The sequence below is a fragment of the Acomys russatus genome, chromosome 27 (genome assembly GCF_903995435.1).
Source record: "Acomys russatus chromosome 27, mAcoRus1.1, whole genome shotgun sequence".
Taxonomy (NCBI): domain Eukaryota; kingdom Metazoa; phylum Chordata; class Mammalia; order Rodentia; family Muridae; genus Acomys; species Acomys russatus.
Window position 1 is genome coordinate 13,475,936 of NC_067163.1, and position 19,764 is coordinate 13,495,699.

At 43.4% G+C, this 19,764-nt stretch overlaps 1 protein-coding gene across 1 annotated transcript; it reads right to left on the minus strand.

The window, feature by feature from the left end:
• Positions 1-2,818: 2,818 nt before the first annotated feature.
• On the minus strand, positions 2,819-15,779 carry Smim19 (small integral membrane protein 19). The gene is made up of 4 exons (XM_051169917.1): positions 15,572-15,779; positions 12,225-12,363; positions 9,887-10,011; positions 2,819-2,974 (listed from the first exon to the last, which is right to left on the minus strand). Exons 2-4 carry the CDS (start codon positions 12,356-12,358, stop codon positions 2,910-2,912), a joined length of 324 nt encoding a protein of 107 aa, XP_051025874.1. The 5' UTR covers positions 12,359-12,363; positions 15,572-15,779; the 3' UTR covers positions 2,819-2,909.
• Positions 15,780-19,764: the final 3,985 nt, after the last annotated feature.

Sequence of the window (19,764 nt, forward strand, 5' to 3'; positions counted from 1 at the left end):
TTGTTGGGGTGTTTGCTAAGAGTAAGGCAAAATGGCTAGAGGGTTAATAGACTTAAACTGCTCAAGATTGTGTCATGAAGTCTTGTACTATAAAATAATCTTAATTATTTGTGTGAGAGCCAGGTCAAGAAATGAGCTAAGAGAAACAAACGCTGTTTTATAAAAAATAACTTCAGCAGGTTCTTGTCCATACTCATATTTGCTACTTTGAAACAGTCTTGCGCTTCAGCTGTGTTGCATTTCTCAGGGCATACTGGGTTTTCTAGTAGAGGCAAATTGTCTTGGCTGTTCCTTTATGTTTCACAGAGTCTAGGCATCTGAGGTTTTGAGAGGTTCTTGGTGTTGCTGGTCTTTGCTGGGTGGCTGTTCTGTTCATGGTTGCTGTTGCCCCTCTGGAGTGTGGTGACTGAGGGATCCTTGGTAGAGAGCTTCTGCAGGTGGGTGAGTGGCAGAAAGAAATGGAGATGAGCTGAGTGTGGTGGTGCACCTCTTTAATCCCAGCACTCAGGAGGCAGAGGCAGGTGGATCGCTGTGAGATTGAGGCCAGCCTGATCTACAAAGCTAGTCCAGGACAGCCAAGGCTAACACAGAAGAAACCCTGTCTTAAAAACAAAAGCAACCCCCCCCCTTCCTTCACCAAGCAGACTGCTGCAGGACTGAGAGGCCTGATAATGGAGGACAGGGAGGATAGTGAAAATTGTCTACCAGAGTACCAGCCCAGCGTGGCCACAGGTGGTTCCTGGTGAAGGTGTTTCTGTGAATCTATGGCTGACAAAAAGGAGTGGAGACAGGCTAGAAGGGAAGGCTGACAGGGCTTAGTGTTCGGTGTGATCTGTAGACATAGTTCTGCTACTTTGTTATTGAAAGTGAAGGATTTCTGTCTTTTAATTATGACATAGACATTTCCTTCCTATGGCCTTTATGCTAGTGATACGTTTTTGGTATAAATCTTATACACTAAAATAAAGTATAAAAAAAACAGAAACCACTCTTGTGGGGTGTGCGTCCTGTCAGCGCTCCCTGAGAAGTTAATACTGGTTAGTATCTCAGGGTGACCCATGAGACACAGAGCATGACTGCAGAGGTAGGTGATGTTTAGACTGAAGTCTCTCTGGTGCCAGCTCAGGCTCCTGAATCTTCCATGCACCTACAGACCCCTGGCTCCCCAAGTACACCTGAACCTCCATGTCTTTTAACTTGGATAAAAAGGAATGTTTTCCTAATCTTGTGTGTGTGCGTGCACACACATACACGCGGTGTGTGTACATGCACACGAAGGTGTTGAGACTGCTCCTGTCCTCAATCTTCTATTTAAACCTTACGTTCATGCTAGTACCCCTGAAGGTTGGATTCCCTTTACCTTTTTGTTTTGTTTTGTTTGGGTTTTCTGAGACAGAGTTTCTCTGTGTGACAGCCCTGGCTGTCCTGGAGCTTGCTCTGTAGACCAGGCTGGCCTCAAACTCACAGAGATCCACCTGCCTCTGCCTCCCAAGTATTGGGATTAAAGGCATGCGCCACCACCACCTGGCTCCTTTTACCTTCTAATAGCACCATATTTCTTACATTCCTGTGCTGCTCCTCTAGAATACAATCTCACTACCCTATTATGCCAGTAGTGGCCGCTTTCAAGTCCTTGTCTGTTGATTTAACGCATGGACGTTTTGAAATCCCCTATGTGCCGGCTGCTTTTCCTCTCTATCATGGAACACTTTTTCCTCCTGACCATGGGTCTCATTTTCCTGTCCTTCTCATTCTTGCCTCTTGTTTTATTATGGCCATGAAAAACAATATGGTGCAGAGTCCCCTTGGCTCTGCTAGTTTCTGCTTTTGTTCTCTCAGACAGTCAGCTAGGCAGGAACCAAACCATGATGTTTATGATGGGCTGCAGCTAAAGGCTGCTCGGAGAGTTCTTGTCTCTTAGGTGTTTGCTTTCTACCAGGCTGCAGGTGGTCTGCCATAATGACTCATAGTTCAGGGACTACCCATTAACTCTTAACCCACAAGCAGAGCATGACATGTCTCCCCACATGTTTCACTTCCTTCTCAGCTATGTCCCTGCGCTCTGGTTTCTCTAGAGGCCCCTTGTGTTCAAGGCAGCAGGGCTGTATCTTTCAGTTTGGGTTTCCAACCTGCTTCTATCACTACCTCCAACCAGCATTTACATGACTGAACATGAAACGTTAGGTTAAAAAGCCATTCCACTGTAGAGTACAAAAATGTGCAGCTTTAAGCTGCAGAAGACACTAGCTCTAGCATCAACAGTGACAGGGAAGCCATGGGAAGGCAAGTTGCCAACAGCAAGACAGAGATGGCTTCAAGAAGCCATATGGAGGCAAGGAAAATATGGGACCAGAAGCAAAAGAACAACTTTTGGGGATACATTAGAGAGAGACAAATGCTGTGACAGAAGGTATCTACAAGCAGCAGCTGGGATATGCTTCATGATGAGGAAGAGACTGCAAGGTCCATAGTGTGTCATACAAGTTTTGAAGTAAAGCCCACTAACTCAAAGGACAACTAACAGTAGAGGCAGCAACACAAATCAGTCTTCAAACATCACAGACCACATCCTAAGAGCAAACAACCCCAACAGCCAGAATCTTGTCCTTTAACTCTGTAAAAATATTCCAACGTGATATTAACTCTGGGACTCTTGCTTCCGAAGACATGCTTGTATTTCTCCCTGTATTCTGAAGACACCGAAGATCCTCCAAAAGGAAGGCCCATCTCTAGTCTGCCTTCTAAGGGTTTCTGTACTTAGGCAGCAAGTCCTAGAAGAAGCAACAAGAGAGCGGAGGAGGAGGGGCACAGGTAGGGTGACTTTATCTGGCAGGTTCATGATTTAGTGCAGGGGTGAGGGGCTTGCTGCCATCTTGCTTCACCATCATGTCCGTCACTCAGTTGGCATTTCACTCCAGCGAGAGCTGCACACTGTCAGCTTGGCTCTGTGGCTGCTGATGCTCATACTTTCTTGCTATGAAAAAAAATGACAAAAAGATAAAGCATAAAATAACTGCTAGTTAACGTCATTAAATCTAACAGGTAAATCACGATGCTTGGTAAGAAGCTAGTTTAGAATTAAACATTTGTTTTTCTCTAGAAAGAGCTAATTATATCCTAAGATCTTCTAATTTCAATACTATTTACATATACCTTATATTTATAATTATTATTTAAATATCAGGATCATTCTGAACTTTAAGATATAGGGAAAAGTGAGTAAGCTATTAAATTTTTAAATTTTGTTCTTTCTTATTCCATATTGCTACTTAAAAAAAAATTTTTTTTTTATTTTGGCAGTTTCTTACATACATACACACGCATACAATATCACACACATACACGCGCATACAATATCACACACGTACACACGCATACAATATCACATACATACACGAGCATGCAATATTACATACATACACGCACATACGATATTTTTTATCATAACCACTTCTCTACTCCAGCTTCTCCCAGACTCCATCACTGCACATTTCCCTTCCAACTTCATGTCCTTTTTTTTTAACCCATGAAGTCCAATTAGTGTTTTCAGTGTGTCCATGGTAGTGGGGCCATTTTCCTGAAGGAAACTGACGCTACCTCAGCAACTAATAATTGTCATTATCTCTTCTGTCAGAGGTGGGGCGTCATGCATCCATCCTTCACCCATCTCGCCTAGAGTTTAAACTGGCTTGATCTTGTGCAAACAACCACAGTCACTGAGAGCTCATGTGTGCAATATCCTGACACATCTGGGCGGTGGTGGCGCACACCTTTAATCCCAGAACTCGGGAGGGAGAGGCAGGTGGATTGCTGTGAGTTCAAGGACAGTATACAAAGCAAGTTGAGGATAGCCAGGGCTACACAGGGAAACCCTGTCTCAAAAAACCAACCCCCCCCAATAAAAAACCAATCCCGCCCCCCAAAAAATGCTATGAAACTGAGCAAAATCCATAAAAGAATTACAAGTAGTTAGTAAATACTTTAAAAAGTGCTCAACATCAAGGCATTGCAAATTAAAATTACTTTAAGATTCTGTCTCGCCCTAGGCAGAATGGCCTCACCAGGAATACAAACGACAAACAGGTGCAGCAAAAGGAAAACTGTGGTGCCCTGTGCAAAGTATGGTGCACTGTGTGAACTGCGGTGCACTGGGTAAACTGTGGTGCACTGTGCAAACTGCGGTGCACTGGGTAAACTCTGCTGCACTGTGCAAACTCTGCTGCACTGTGCAAACTCTGCTGCACTGGGTAAACTGTGGTGCACTGTGCAAACTCTGCTGCACTGGGTAAACTTGTGCAGCCAGGCTCAAAGAAGCTAGAAATAGAGCTGTCATATGACCTCTACAACTCCTGAGCATAGACCCACAGGACTTGATAACCTGCTACAGACACACTTGCCCATCCATGTTGATGCCCACTCTACTGACAACAGCTATAAAACAAAATCAACCTAGATGCCAGTCACCAGATAGACAGTGGAACTGGTACATTTACACAATGGAATGTAACTAGAAGAGAAAAATAAAACCATGAAATCTTCAGTGAAATGGATGGAACTGGAAAAAAAATTATACTGAGGGAACTCAGGCCCAGTAAGACAGATATCATGTGTGCACGCTCATATATGGAGTCTAGTTTCAAATATTTTGTTTCGTGTGTTTAGTTTGGAGCAAACACAGAAGGCAGGGAACCAGAAAGCCTATACTGGGGATGATGCATTAAGGAGTGACTGCAAAGGGGGTGGAAAGGCTAATGTGAGGAGGGGCATGAGAGGAGGAGACTATGGGATGGAGGAGGGGTTAACATAAAGAAACAGAATGTTAAAAGCTACATGAAAACTTAGTGTCTCACAATCCAGCTAAAAATATGATTGGAAATAAGGTAGAGCACGCGTGAAAGAAGGCAGGGTAGTGGGGAGCAGAGCAACGGGGGGGGGGGGGGGGGAAGGGGTCAGTGGGTGGGTTGAGCTCAAACTAAGGATGTTTAAAATAGTCTTATAAAAATATACTAGTTAGGGGCTGGAGAAATGGCCCAGTGGCTAAGAACACCCTCTGCTCTTCCAAAGTACCTGGGTTCAATTCTCAGCACCCACATGGCAGCTCACAACTGTCTATAACTCCTGTTCCAAGGGACCTGACACCTTCACATTAATGTACATAAAATAAAATTAAATAAATTATATTAAAACATATATACTAGTTAGTAAAATAATTTCAAAATACAACTGTAAAAAAGAAGTTTGAACAGAGGTACTCTGCAGAGGTGGACAGTATGCTCCCAGAATACATGAGTTATTAAACAAAAACTGCAGTGCAGGGCATCGGATACCTCTCTATGAGGTATTGGCCAATTGGAGATATTGGAGTTATATCTCCAAAGCAACATGGGCTGCTGTTGTTGCCCTTGGTTACTCAATGTAACTACACAATAAGACCCAATTACTAGAACATCACACTTAGGCTGCAAGATACAGAGAAATAAATCTCAAACTGACTAGAGAACTTCCTCCTTACTAGCTAGCATTCACAGTGCTCAAAGATACTATGTGTGTTGCGGGGGCAGAAAAGACATCAATGGTCTTACTCCACGTTAGGCCCTGAATGCTGAGACGCTGACTTGCCCGGCAACAGTAGCATGACTACTATCAAGTATCTACCTACTCTCTGGTTGGGCTTGCGGTCTACTCCACAGGTGGCTACTTCATGCCTCGCACTGTAAACCTGGTCAAAAGTCCATGCTTGAGAAGACCATAGGCCCTAAGATGGAACCTGATTCTCTTTTTACTAACTGGTCAAGCTGTCAAATGCCTTCTAATAATTTATGTTTATATTCATAGACCTAGGCTGCTCTCAACCTTGGTTACAGAATCTTCATTTGGCAGTTGGCAGCAGTCAATGAAGGAACTCAGAGCTGCTCAAAGAACTGAGAACAAGTAATTAGTGCCTAAATGGGATACCTTGAAATTTACTTACTTAATACGCATGTGTATTTTATTTGCATGTGTATGTGTGAACTATGTTCGTGTGCAGTGCCTGAGGCCATAAGTGGAAAACGGATCCCCTGAAACTAGAGTTACACATGGTTATGAACTACCATGTGGATGCTGGGAATTAAACCTGGGTCTTCTAGAAAGAGCAATCAGTGCTTTTAACCACTGAGCTGTCTCTCTGGACCTTAAGTGACACATCTTTATCTAGTAGCACATCTCCCGTCACTGCCAAGGCCCAAAGAACATTGCAGAAGAGAAGACAGAAAGAACATAAGAGATGGGGGGTCGGGGGAGAAGTGCCCTGCCATAGTCTTCTGGAAATAAAATAGCTATTGTACCCATAAACTCCCAGTAGTAGGGATTACCTGCCCAAGAAGGACACAAGATCAAGTGAATTATAAACTTCAAGCATCCATGGAGGAGGAGCTCTCAAGGTCCTGCCCTTCACTGAGGAGTTGTTGGCAGCTGACAGCTGGCTGAGTGAGGGAGAGTCATTCTTTGAGGGCATGGCCATTGGAAGGTTACCTAGGCTCTAGTGCACAGTCCCATACCCATGTACATACAGTCAGCAGTAACCAAACTCAGTGGGTTTTGTTGTTTCTGTTTTGGTTTTCAGAAGAGGACGTGTGTGTGTGTGTGTGTGTGTGTGTGTGTGTGTGTGTGTGTGTGTGTGTTGAGGGAGATCTGTGCGAGTTGGGAAGGAATGGGAGGTACATATTGAGAGAAATTAGTCATGATCCATATTCAGTCTGTTCAGATCTCATCAGAGAATCCAGATAAGCAGGAGGCACAAGCATCTCCCTTTCCTAGCTGGTGGCTGGCACCTGCGTGTCTGGGATTCAAAGTTACAAGCAGATGGCCACTTGACTGAGCCCATATACAGAAAGAGGAGAGGATTAAGAATGCCCAAGTTATTCAATAGACAAGGCTGTGTCTGGACCTATTAAGATGGGGAAGCTGGGCAGAGAGTAATACTAAGGAACTGGGAAGATGGTATTTCTCAGCTATTGAGACTTACAGGGGCCAAGAATGGCAGCAAGGGATATAAAAGCCACTGTTTTGTGTCACATAGGAATAACAGCCATTTTTGTCTTTTGTACAGCTGGCTCACAGTTTCTGCAAACTGAAAATAGATCTGTCTTGCTTTTGCTACACGGAGACTCCACTGTTCTTATTATGAAGTGAGGGGGATCGTTTCTCACAGTCTGGGAGATGTAACATCTTCCAGGATTGCTGTATTTGGAAAGAGAAGCCCTTGGTCTGTGAGAGTAGAAGGTACACCTTGCTCCGCCTTTGGGCGGACTGCTCTGCCAGACCTTGGTGTCCTCCAACACTTCAAATAAGACCTAAGAGGATTTTACAGGGAAGTAAAGCTAAGTTAACTCCTAAGTTTCCCTCAAAAATGTCAAGGAAGAGATCCAGTTTAAAGTCCAGGATACCCTGCCTTGTTTACCACCTTTCATGGTCCACAAAAGGAAGACCTGGGGTACACAGGGGCAGGGTAGGAGGTGGTGGTCATCGCTTGCTTTTCTATTGCTGTGATAAACACTATGACCAGAGCAACTCAGGAAGGAAGGGTGCACTTCAGCCTACAGTTTATAATCTGTCATCAAGGGACGTCAAGGCAGGGTCCTGGAGGCAGCAACTGAAACAGAGACCAGGGAGGTTAACTACCCTCGCCACAGAACTAACAAAAATCTCAGAAACTGATGGTCCGTTTAGACTAGCTGAAAGGATTTAAAAAATAGAAAGGGTTGATGGCTTCATTCCCAACTTCCCTTTGTAACTGTAACTATGATTAAGTAATTATAGTTAATAGCCAATGAAGAAATATTAACTACAGTAGAGCGATACATTATTCCCTGTGTAAGAGCTGGAACAAAACCCCATTAAAGTAACAATTAAAAAGCCAATGCCCCAAACACATCAACACAATCTAATGCTTTAGATACTAGACCATCAATACTATCATAGAGTCAAAAATGTTAGAGCAAGGTTAAAAGTTAAAATAAATCTAAAAATAAGGCCAATAAGATTAAAAAAATAAAAAAGGAAAATAGAATTTAAGAAATAAATCATTATGGTCCATTTTCAGCATGAGGTGCATTTAGAGTTTATCAGAGAACAGATAAGCAAAAGGCCCAAGGCCCATCTTCCTCTCTAGCAGCTGGTGCCTGCTTGTCTAGGAGCTGAGACATTCAGTAGCTGCTACCTAACTGAGCCTGTGCATCAAAAGAGGGGGAGCCTGAGTCTCAGATATTTGTTAGATATGGCTCTATGTCCTGAACCAACAGGACAGGGATCTGGTGAGGGGAAGTACTAGACACTGGGAAGACTGTACCTCCCTAAAGAATTCTCCCAATAAAATCTAAAAGAACAGAGAAATACAAATGGAGATATAAAAGTCACTGTTTTGTGCCAAACCAGTGTGGCAGCCATTTTTTTTTTTTTTTTTTTTTTTTGCCTTTTGTTTACTCTAATACCTTGCTTCTATAATACCAAAAATGATTCTGTCTCACTTTCACTACACCGAGATTCCAGTATTTTTACTACGAAGTGAGGATTATTGTTTTTCGTAATATGATCACATTTCATTGTTCACATGAATGAAATCCTCAAGAAAGGAGTTTTAAGACTAAAATAAAAAAATAAAAGCCACACATACACCATCTCCAAGAAAAACAGAAAAGTAACTCTCCAGTAAACCCCACACAGCAATCACCACGTATGTGAGCGCAATAGGCTGGTGCCCATCTCTGTGCTTGCCTCATCAGATGGAGCACTTACATTATACATATATGCATATACTTACATTACATATGGATAATAAAAGGAGTGCTCTGTTTGCCAGATTTCACAGCAATGTACTAATGCCTTGATGCTATGTCAAATCCCTAACAAAGGGAACATAAGAAAGCAGCTGTGTCTAGGCTTAGTTTTAGGACGCAGTCCATTGTGGCAGGGGAAACATGGCAGTAATACTGATAAGCAGGAGGCATACTGCATCCTCAGTTTGCAAGAGAGATGGATGGCTCCCACCCAGCCAGCTTTCTCCTTTCTTACTGTCCTTACTCAGCCTATCCCACAATGCCATGTTACATTTAGAGTAAATCTTCCCACCTCAATTAACCTAACCTAGAAACGCCCTCATGACCCATCCAGAGCTCTGTTTCTTCTGTGAGATGAACCTGGCATTCTAATATAAATACCATCTTGCTTGTCCTACTTAATGCACCATGGAGGCCACACCTTAATCATCTAAATGATGGCTAAAAGGCTTCAATGTACAATTGATTCAGGACCTCTACTTTTTAAATTTGTTTCTTCTTCTGCTATATATGTGTTCAGTACCATAGGATGTGTTAATATTGTTCAAACTTAACTTTTAACTTAGCACCTTGATTCACAATTCCTGGAAGCCATTTCTATACTACTTTGGTGTTCAGCTGTTTGACCATTTCAAGGTCATCTCAAATAAGAAGTATAAAAGAGGAAAAATTGTAGGCCTTTAATCCCAGCAGAGGCAGTGGATCAGTGTGAGTTCAAGGTCAGCCTGGTCTACAAAGTAAGTCCAGGTCAACCAGGGATACACAGAGAAACCCTGTCTCAAAAAACAAACAATCAATCAAACAAACAAAAATTAGAAGAGGAAGAATGGAGGTATCAACCAGTGATTACAACCTCAAGTACTGCAAAGCTTGTAAGAACAGGTCATCTCTCAAGGTCACAGAAGGGCCTTAGGCAACAGATGGCAAAGGATTTAACAGCCACAACTGTGGGATAAATCTGCCTAACTGAAAAAGGTCTAAGTTTTTATAAGCAAACATGTTTTATCACCTTTTGTTATAAATCTATTTTAAACATGTTATGTATGTAGCTTCCCACAGAACATACTTACAAATCGAATGCATTTCCAATTGCTGTCTTAAGCGAATTTTGCTCATTGTGTCGTAAAAATTGGGCTCTGACAAGGTTTCTTCTGGAGGTGGCACACTAAATATTCTCATAATTTTCCTTTTATTCCTAAAAACAAAACAAATGCAGATTTATTTTAATACCCATATAATTGTCTCTTGATCCATTAAAAGTATGAAACAAACCTTTTTTTGTAAAATACTATAATTTTCACTAACATATAAAGCTTTCTATGTAGAGCTGTAGTGCCATAAGGTAAAAAGATGCTCCGCGCATTATACCATATATAATGCTGTACTGCCGAACAATATTACAAAATGAGGCCCTTTCATTGTGATTGCCCTCAACTTCCAGGAAAAATGGTGTACTGCCAACAACAGCATACAAACAAGGAGGCACGTCCTTCTCCTACCTTTCAGAACATCCAAACAGAGACAAATCCCTGTGCCGGGGATCATACCTGATGTGAGCAGGCCTTGGTTTGGGAAATTCACGAATAAAAATGTTCTTTAATGACACAGTCTCATGGGATATCTTTTTAGAAACAAGAGCAGGGCATCTCTGCTTTTAAAAGAAAAGTGGGAAGGAGGCGGCAGCTCTTTTGGGAGAAAAGTTGCCGCCTGCAAGTGCATCCGTGATGACATGTGGCACCTACTTCCACCCACACCCGTAGTCCAGCCACTGAGAGGGAGCTAGCTACAAGGCATGCAAGGGCAAGTACAAGTAGGTGAGGTATACCCAAGGCCAAACAGAAGTTACTTCTGGAGTATTAATTATTATGAAATACTTAATGACCTTTTTAAACCTCAGTAGGGAATGTTCTGAAGTATATACTTACAAATAGGTGACTGATGTTCCTCTTTAAAACACACCCTTGCCATCATCATCATCTCCATCACCACCACCACCACCCACCATCATCTCCATCACCACCACCACCATCATCATCACTATCATCACCACCACGACCACCACCATCATCATCACCACCACCATCACCATCTCTATAACTGCCACCACCCACCACCACGAACATCACCACCACTGCCACCATCATCTCCACCATCACCACCACCACCCACCATCATCTCCATCACCACCACCACCATCATCATCACTGTCATCACCACCACGACCACCACCATCATCATCACCACCACCATCACCATCTCTATAACTGCCCCCATCCACCACCACGAACATCACCACCACCGCCACCATCATCTCTACCATCACCACCACGACCACCATCATCATCACCATCATCACCATCTCTATAACTGCCACCATCCACCACCACAAACATCACCACCACCACCACCACCACCAGTACCACCATGACCACCATCACCACCACCATCCTTAATTCTATTATGGTTTTGCTGGAAGAGTTAAAAGGGCATTTAAATTAAGCTACCCTAGAAATCAAGGCAGAAAAGTGTCTGTTAAGAATTTGGACCGACTGGTATATCAATGACACAAAGATAAAAGACATACTCCTTGTTCTCAAGGAGCTGATATTTTTATAAATAAAGAAGAGAGAAGTAATGTGCTGGCTTCTGGTCAATGTGCTATATAGCTACAGTCATCTGGGAAAACAGAGCCTTGCTTGAGGAACTGCCTCTGTCAGACTATCCAGCAGGTGAGTTCGTGGAGCATTGTCTCTATTAACAACTGATATAGGAGGCCACGTTCACCGTGGGTGGGTGGTCTCAGGGTGCATAAAAGAACAGACTGGAAAAATCAGGGAGAACAAGCCACAGGCTGTGCTCCTCCACAGTCTCTGACTCTAGGTTCCTATTGAGTCCCTCAAGGACTTCAGCCTGTAAGCTGAAACAAACTCTTTCCTCTCCAAGTTGCTTTTGGTCTTGATCTTTATCATAGCAACAGAAGCAAACTAATACAAGTGTCATCATAGGAATCAAGGAAAACGTCAAACGGGCGAAGAGAGGTTTACCAGCTACACAGGCCTGAAATATTTCTGCATTTCAGACACTTGGATAAAAATACTTTAATTTAAAATGTGCTCCCTGCACGGGGACAACGTACCAAAGCTGGTGATGACAGTCAGGCTACTTTCGAAGTGACAGCATCAAACTTTAGAGCAACAGGTCCTGTTACCCAGAACTGAATTTGGGGTTTTAAAATCAAACCTCAGTCACCAATGCCAACACAGACAACACCTTTCAGTCCAGGAACAAGAGTTCTGAAGAAATATTTCTATGCATTTTATGCATTTAGCTAAAACAAAACAAGAACAAAACCATATGACAAGCCTTTAAAAGTCTTACAAGCTCAGCAGCCTATGTGCCTGTGTTTACCTCTTGGCATACATGAAGAGGCCAAAGCTAACAAGGATCACTATCAAGTAAACATTGGTGGCCTCGTTCCAGGCTTCATGGACTGTGTAATCAATAGAGCCGTCATCACCCATCACACCATAACTTCCAGCCATGGGATCTGTAAGAAAAAACAAAAGGTGGGATTGGCGAAGACGTGGTCTCTGACCAGTGCGTGGCCCACAGCTAAGAATGATGTTATACCTTGAAACAGATACATGCCATTTATTATTTTGGGGGTGCTGGGGATCAAACTCAGGTCATACATGTACGAAGCATGCTTTCTACCCTAATCTACCCTGCAGATCCTAAACAGCCACATTATGATCCTGAACACTTATGTGCTTCGATTCTCCACAGTATAAATGGAATCTTAAAAAAATTGTTCAGTTTGGCTTTTTCAGGAAAAGGTATACTGACCTCAGATTTAGGACATAAAGGTACAAAACACAATATTCTCCCCATTTTTTTAAAATTTGGAAATATTACAACTCTTACATAAATGTAAAACGTAGGATAAAAAAATATTGCTAAAAAGAACTGAATCTGAAATGCTACTACAGTTTCAAACTGTAGCTATCATTCAGATGAAAACAATGGGACTCTTCAAAACACAGACCCAAACAATAGCTGGGATTCTGAGACCAGCCTCTCTCATGACATCAACCTAGGAAAAAACCACGACCACACTAGCTGCTCTTCATGTGCCTCCCAACATGCCCGCGTACATTTGGAGCCGGACTAAGCTTTGCCTGTTTGCCAAATTTGGCTAAAAAAAGAAGCTATGAGATTAAGAAGTTACTTTGCTACTTATTCATAACCTCGAAGCAGGAGTGACAGCCATTACAAGTGTATCAAGCAGCAAGCAGAAGAATAAAGGTTTCTTATTTGTGCTTGAGAACTGTGTTTTTCCTTAAGGACAAAGTTCTTCTCTTGTGTTGAACATAAAAGGGATGTCTTAATTAAATGACAAAAAAAAAAAAAATGTGAAAGCAATTCAGAAGTGTTTTAGGAAGCCTACAAAAAGGAGACCAAACAAATGACAGGTGCTAAGAGTACTGTGGCATCTAACAATAAGGCATGTTTTAATACCAAGAGAAGAAACATCTAAAATGTCTGAAAATTTATTTACAAAGCTTTTGTGTTTTTTTTTTCTGCCTTCAACAATGAAGGCGATGCAGAAATTCGCCTACAGTAATATTTTGCAGCCTATTCTGTAAGCTATGCAAATACCACAATGTGGTTTGCCTTGGTGAGTTAATTAGTGTATTTTCCCTCTTCCCACTTGTCTGTATAAAACACACAATAAAATTTCAGGAAAGGTATGCTCTAAGCCACGAGGCGTGCTTTCTTCTTTCTCACATCTGGAGTCCTCACCAGCTGTTTGCACACCTTAGAGTAAAGTGGACAGTGCCAGCTGCCCTTTAGTTTGAACTCCAGACACTGAAGAGGAATTTCGTATATTGGTGTCTGGTGGGTAGAAACACTGGTCCTGTAAAGATATTCTGGTCCAGGGACAATAAGCAGAAGTTAAACTATAAAAGACTTAAAACTTTTTAAGTTCTAAATATTAGCGTACACCTAACTCCTCAACATTAATGACTACAGCTATGGGCTTTTGGTTGAGTGGGAGGAACAGGAGTAGGTGACATAGTCACATGTTCGAATCTTACTTTTAAAAATTCAATGGCAGGGGTTCTCTGAAGTTTTGATTTATAGTTAATAGCCAGTCTGTTTTAGACATGGAGACTTCTGGAACACCAAACACTAGATTGTCTTTAGTTTGTGGAATTTTTTTCCCCCTGAGACAGGGTTTCTCTGTGTATCCTTGGTTGTCCTAGACTGCTTTGTAGACCAGGCTGGCCTTGAACTCACAGCGATCTGCCCGCCTCTGCCTACTAAAGCTTGTGGCATTTTTGATCATTGTAAATGCCAAGATATTAGAATGGCAATAACCATGATCATGTTTGGGAAAAAAAATGTCAGATTGGAGGTGCTACAGAGACCAGGCAAGAATGCATTAACAGCCGCATTAACACATCAGGAAAGAAACAGGGAACCATAAGGCAATGCCATCAGGATACGGAGTGAGTGACACTTATTTATCTGACAAATGAACGAAGTGTTTCCTAATGCCCGAGTGGATGTGAACCAGATTAACTTCTTGCTACTGTTTTTGGCAAAACCCATCTATGTGCCACTGAATAAGGTACTTTTGCCTAAAGCCTGAGTTTTGTTTTTCGTTTTTTTCCTACTATGCCACTCTTTAATTCTATTTAGAAAAAGGCTTTCTGACCTTTGCTGACCCAGAGTGGCAAACTGTCAGCCTGAGATATAGGACCGATATTCTAAAACATCCGTAGTCTACAATAGCATTGCTACTCCACTGGTCCTGGGATGTAAGCTTATCTTAGACCCGCAGTTGTAAAAGATTTGCACTGAAGCTAGGCCTCTCCTGCTGGTCCTGACATTATCAATGCCATACTTTGTAAGACAGCTAGGAACACAGAGCTCAGATCACAGTGCAGATGGGGCCCCTTAATCACTGTGTAGTCTAACCAAGTGTGTGCATATGCACCCTTCCTCTTTGGTCTAGAGTCAAATGTCCAGGGGTTCATTTCTGGCAAGTTAATGCTGCTGCTCTGGTCGATAGACGCTGGGTTCTTTTGGGAAAAGTGACTCCTGTAATGTGTAATGCTTGAACTATTATTACAGTAGGAAGATGCTAGAATGAGTTGAATCAAGTCACAAGCAAGCATGAGTATTCAGAGATAATGCCACCAAAATGCATCCATTGGGATTTAATTTAAGGCTGACCTACTTTTAGGTGAAAAAAAAAAAAAAAAAACCAACAAAACAAAACAAACCCTTTTCAAGTAATCATGAGGCATTATTATAAGTTTTTAAAACTTGTCCACACCGTTCTACAACTGAGCACTACTTGCCCCCGTGCCCGGAATGATATTTCTTCCTCTCATTTGGAACTTTGTTGTTTTCTCACAGAAAATCAGCTTAAACATAATTTCTAACAACAAAATCCAAACACTGTGAGGGAAAGGTTCTTTCTCTTGATGCTCTGAAGCATTAAAAAGCTCCTAAAACAGAAGGGAAGGGAACACAGGCTTTCACCTCTTCCTAGTAGAAGGAGAACATCTGAGGCCTGTGGACTGCACAACCCACATTCGAATAATTTTTCTTTTTTTTTGCAACCACCCTGCTTTGACGCACAGCAACTCTGTAACAGGTGACAGAGATGGTTCTGTAACCCCAAGGCCACACGGGCCCGGGAACGGAGGGGCAGAGGCGGCACACAGATCCGACGCCCAAACCTGGCCTCCTCCAGCCGCGTCCCCGAGCCTGTGCAATCTGTTCCAGGTGACCTACAGGACAGTGCTCCCGCGACAGGCGCTCCACGCTCCCGCTGGCGACTAGGCGGCCGCCCGGTCCGCCGCCCGCAGAGGAGCCCGGGAAGACGGCGGAGTCCCACGCCGGGGTCTGACCCGCAGCCCGCGGCCGGGCCGGGGCGGGGCCGGGAGGGGCGGGGCGGTGACGCGACGGCGGCGCGCGCGGGCGGACGGACGGGCGGGCGCTCAGCGGCTCCGGAGGTGCGGAGGCCGCCGCGCCGCGCCGCTCCGCTCTGGCTGTTCCGGGAGTCCGGCGAGGAGCGCGGGCAGAGACCCGGCGGACCGGACGACCTATCCTTCGTCACTTCCTGCCGGCCCGCGGTTTCCGGAGGGAACAAGAAGCCAGGTTTTGTTATTGGATTTTCTTCCTTCCCTCTTTTCGGAATCGGAGCCCGCCGCCCCGCGTGTCGCGTGGGGCGAGAGCCAAGCGGAGCGGTGCGTCTCTCCGCGCGCCGCGGCCCCGGGTCGGCGCGGGCGGGAAGCGGCGGGCTCAGGCCCGAGGGCGGGCGCCGAGGCTCCTCCGCGGTGGGGCGTTCTTGGGGTGTCTGCGCGTGCCCCCCGAGAAGAAGCTGTCTTGCTGGGTCCTCGGGCTCCTCGACTTCCCGGCTGCGAGGCCAAGGCGATCCAAAGTGTTTTTTGAAAATGGATGTGGCCCGGGGTGCTCTGGCATCTTTGCTTGAATGGCTAGGGTATTTTTGAGAGGGAAAAGGAAAAACAAAACAAAACAACTTTGCGTAGTGGCTTAAATGATTACATTTCCCAGCGTGAGGCAGGTGATGGGTGTATGTGGGATTGCAGCTTCGCCGCCGTTAACCCGAGCAGTCCCCAGGTTGGTGCGGCCATGCAAGTAAAGCGGTCCATTGTCCACGTGCTTAAGGGCTTAACTATTCCAGCTGGGCAAGTTCTCCCGGGTCAGCTGACTTCTTGTTACAGTTCTTGCTTGCAGTGTAGCGGTTCTGTTGAATTGCTTTGCAGCGATAAGAGCAAATAATATAACTTTTTGCAGGTTGTCTTGCCTATTACAAACTCACCGTCCCCTGGCAGCATTCTTTGCAGTATCACTGTATGTGCATTCACGTAAATTATACACACAATCATGTATAATTTTTAACCATTTAGTTTGAGTTTAAAGCTACAAAATTAGAAACAGTAGTAACAGCTCTTCGCTGTGTGTTTGCCAGGACAATGCCAGATATTTATAGATATTTTATGTCAGTTAATTTTCAAGGGTAGCTTTTTGCCTGAGCATAGATTGTTAAGTTTCTCAACAAGTGAGTTTGATTTGCATGCATCCCTGTAGAACGTTTACATTAAGTTAATTGTTTCTTTTGTGAAAATAACGGTGTTGATCACAAAATAACTCAGCAAATTAGTGTGGCTTTAAAAGGTCATAGAATTGCAATTAATCCATTTGAGTGTTTAATTGTTTAAAATACCTTGTAGCTCTTATTTATCTAATACTGGTCAGAAATTGATCAAGCTAGGGTGGGCACCAGACAAAGGTACTGAGAGCCAACTGTGGCCCTTGAAGGGACCTTCTTTGTGTTTGTTAGTACAGTTCCCAACTAATGGCAAACACGTGAGTTTGGTTTTTTTTTTTTTTTTTTTTTTTTTTTTTTTTTTTTAAACACCAAACTAAGAAAATTAAAACAGTTCGCAGGCTGTGATTTTGCTGGACTGTCTCTATTTCTTTTTATTTTCTTTTAAATAGGGTCTTGCTGTGTATCCCTGGCTGGCCTGGATTTATGCAGAGCTGGATAGCCTTGAACTCAAGAAACCTGCCTGCTTCTGCCTCCTGAGTGCTGGCTCAAAAACGTGCCTACACTCAGCTAGCAATGTCTGGGCTTCACTGAGCATTTGAGTATTAAGAATGTTAGATTTTTCTCTATTGTGGGTAGTTGTGCCTAGTTTTTTAATTAGGGTTTAAGTATCTTAAACACACATTCACTAGTTCGTCCAGTAGAAAGTTAGAATGTTTATAAAGCTAGAATTTGATGGTTTATGTAGCCACAACAGTGCAAAACAAAACAAAACTGATTTGTGAGGTTGATGGTAGAGTCTTGTGTCATGAGAGAATAGAAGTGGCTGGAAAGATTAGACAGACTGAGGGAGGGGGTTGGAAACTTGTGCTTGGGGGTAAATTAACATTGGAATTTACCTGTCAGAAAATTCCATTGGTGTGTCGGGGGACTAAATAAAGGTTGGCAAAGCATTGTTAGTTGGTATTTGCCAAAAGGGCTACTTTCTTTACTTGAGGACATTGCCTTTGTGGGAGGGAGGTAAATAGAGAAGAGAAAGATGCAAGTTGTGCTTCTGAGTGAGTATTTCTCAGTGTGAATTACCTTGGCTACCACGGTCCACTTGAAGCTCTGCAAGCTTTGAGATTGGGGGCAGTCATTGGTAGGTGGAAGAAAGAAGGGAGGAGGGCAGGGAGGAACCCTCTTAGGCTTTCCTTTGGGCAAAACTTTGGAACTATGAGCAGAATCTATCCCAATAATAGCGACAATTTATAAGTCATATCATTTATATTAAGAAATACAGAGACTATGCCCTTAATGTAATCTACCAATTGGGTGGGTTTATAATCAGGACACAGAAAATTACTAAGTTATTTATGTGTTCCATTTCTATACGTTTGTCACAGCTGTAAAGTTGTAGTGACCATAGCACAGTCTCAGCTCCTGTCTCTAAGTCACCCGAATGATGATAGGAAGGCTGGCCTGCTTCATTCTTCCCTTCAGACCTTGGCTCCTAGGCTGGGGGTGCTGCTCAGTGTGAACATTTGCCTGGAGTGCTTGGAGCCCTGGGTTCAATCCTTATCATTGCCAAAACTGAAATGGAAAACTTGTCTCTGGTACAGGTGCCCTTTGTCCCACAGCCTGCACGTCCGTTTGTGCTGTGGATGAGTTGCTGCTTACCCCCAGGGCCTAGAACTGAGCCTGGAAATGTATTTGTGGGACAAACAACGTGCCACACGCGTGTATTTCCCTTTCATTTAGGTCCTTCTTACCCTTACGTGTAGGGCTACTGCAGCCTCGCCTCTATAGCTGAATCCCACAACTACTGTTCGTGGGTTAAGTGTTTATATGGCGCCATTTGGTGTTTAATCTTAATGGTCTTATGTTGCTACATTAGTGTTTCATGTAGCTTGTTTCCTCACTTCAAATACAACATTCTTTAAAGCTTTACCTATCTATATACAGCATGAATTTTTTGAGAATTGCCTTGGCATCTGATACACCTTTACAGAGTTGGCTTGTGTATACCTAGTAGGTAAATACTAGTTATCACGGGAAAGCATCAAAATATTTTAAACCATAGGTATTATATTAGTTGGGCAAGCTTTCTATACACGTATGAAACAATGTAAAAACTTGGTACCAAAAAATAATAGTAGGTAATGTTTATGTAGCACTTAAGTGTGCCAGCCACTGTCTCTGTCTCTTTTACATGTATATTTATTTGTGTCTCAACCATTTTTTGGTGAACATAGTTATTACCCTATATTTGAAGGAGGAAATGGATGCACAGAAAAGCTTTCTTACTCAAGATTATGAGGTGCCTAATAAGTAGCATAGGCAGTCTGGCTCCTGGGCCAGCCAGGCTTCTCTGGAGAGTTATTTGTGTGGTGTAAGGGGGGGTGGGGGGTGCCAGTGCACAGAGGCCAAAGGAAGGAGCCAGACATCCTCCTCTTTAGCTCCCTGGAGACAGGAGCTTTTACACTGGTGCTGGGAATCAGGACTCACGTCTGTGTCGCAACTGCTCCTGCTTGTATAATACTGAGTCATCTCTCCAGCCGAGGGATTTTATCTTATAATATGAAAGATCTAAAAATTCATACTTTTTTTTGTAGTTATAAAAGGTGCTGCTGGCTAGGGTGGGTGGCGGCCGGAGAGCTGGCTCAGTGGCTGACAGCACTTGCTGCTCTGGCAGAAGACCTGACTTTGGTTCTCAGCACCCATTTGGCAGCTTATAACCGTGCATAGTGAGTCCAGTTCCAGGAGGCCCAGTGTCCTCTTCTGTGCGCCATGGCACTATGCATGCGTGTGGTACACCTACATACATGCATGTGAACAGCCACGTACATAAAATAAGTAAGGAAAAGTAGACGTTCTTTT

What these genes read in the sequence shown, in the direction of transcription:
- Smim19 (XM_051169917.1), bottom strand. Translation starts at nt 12,358, where the DNA reads ATGGCTGGAAGTTATGGTGTGATGGGTGATGACGGCTCTATTGATTAC. An exon ending in CTCTTCATGTATGCCAAGAG is followed by an intron (nt 10,012 to 12,224) that starts GTAAACACAGGC and finishes TTTTGTTTTTAG; the next exon opens with GAATAAAAGGAAAATTATGA. An exon ending in ATTGGAAATGCATTCGATTT is followed by an intron (nt 2,975 to 9,886) that starts GTAAGTATGTTC and finishes TTTTTTTCATAG; the next exon opens with CAAGAAAGTATGAGCATCAG.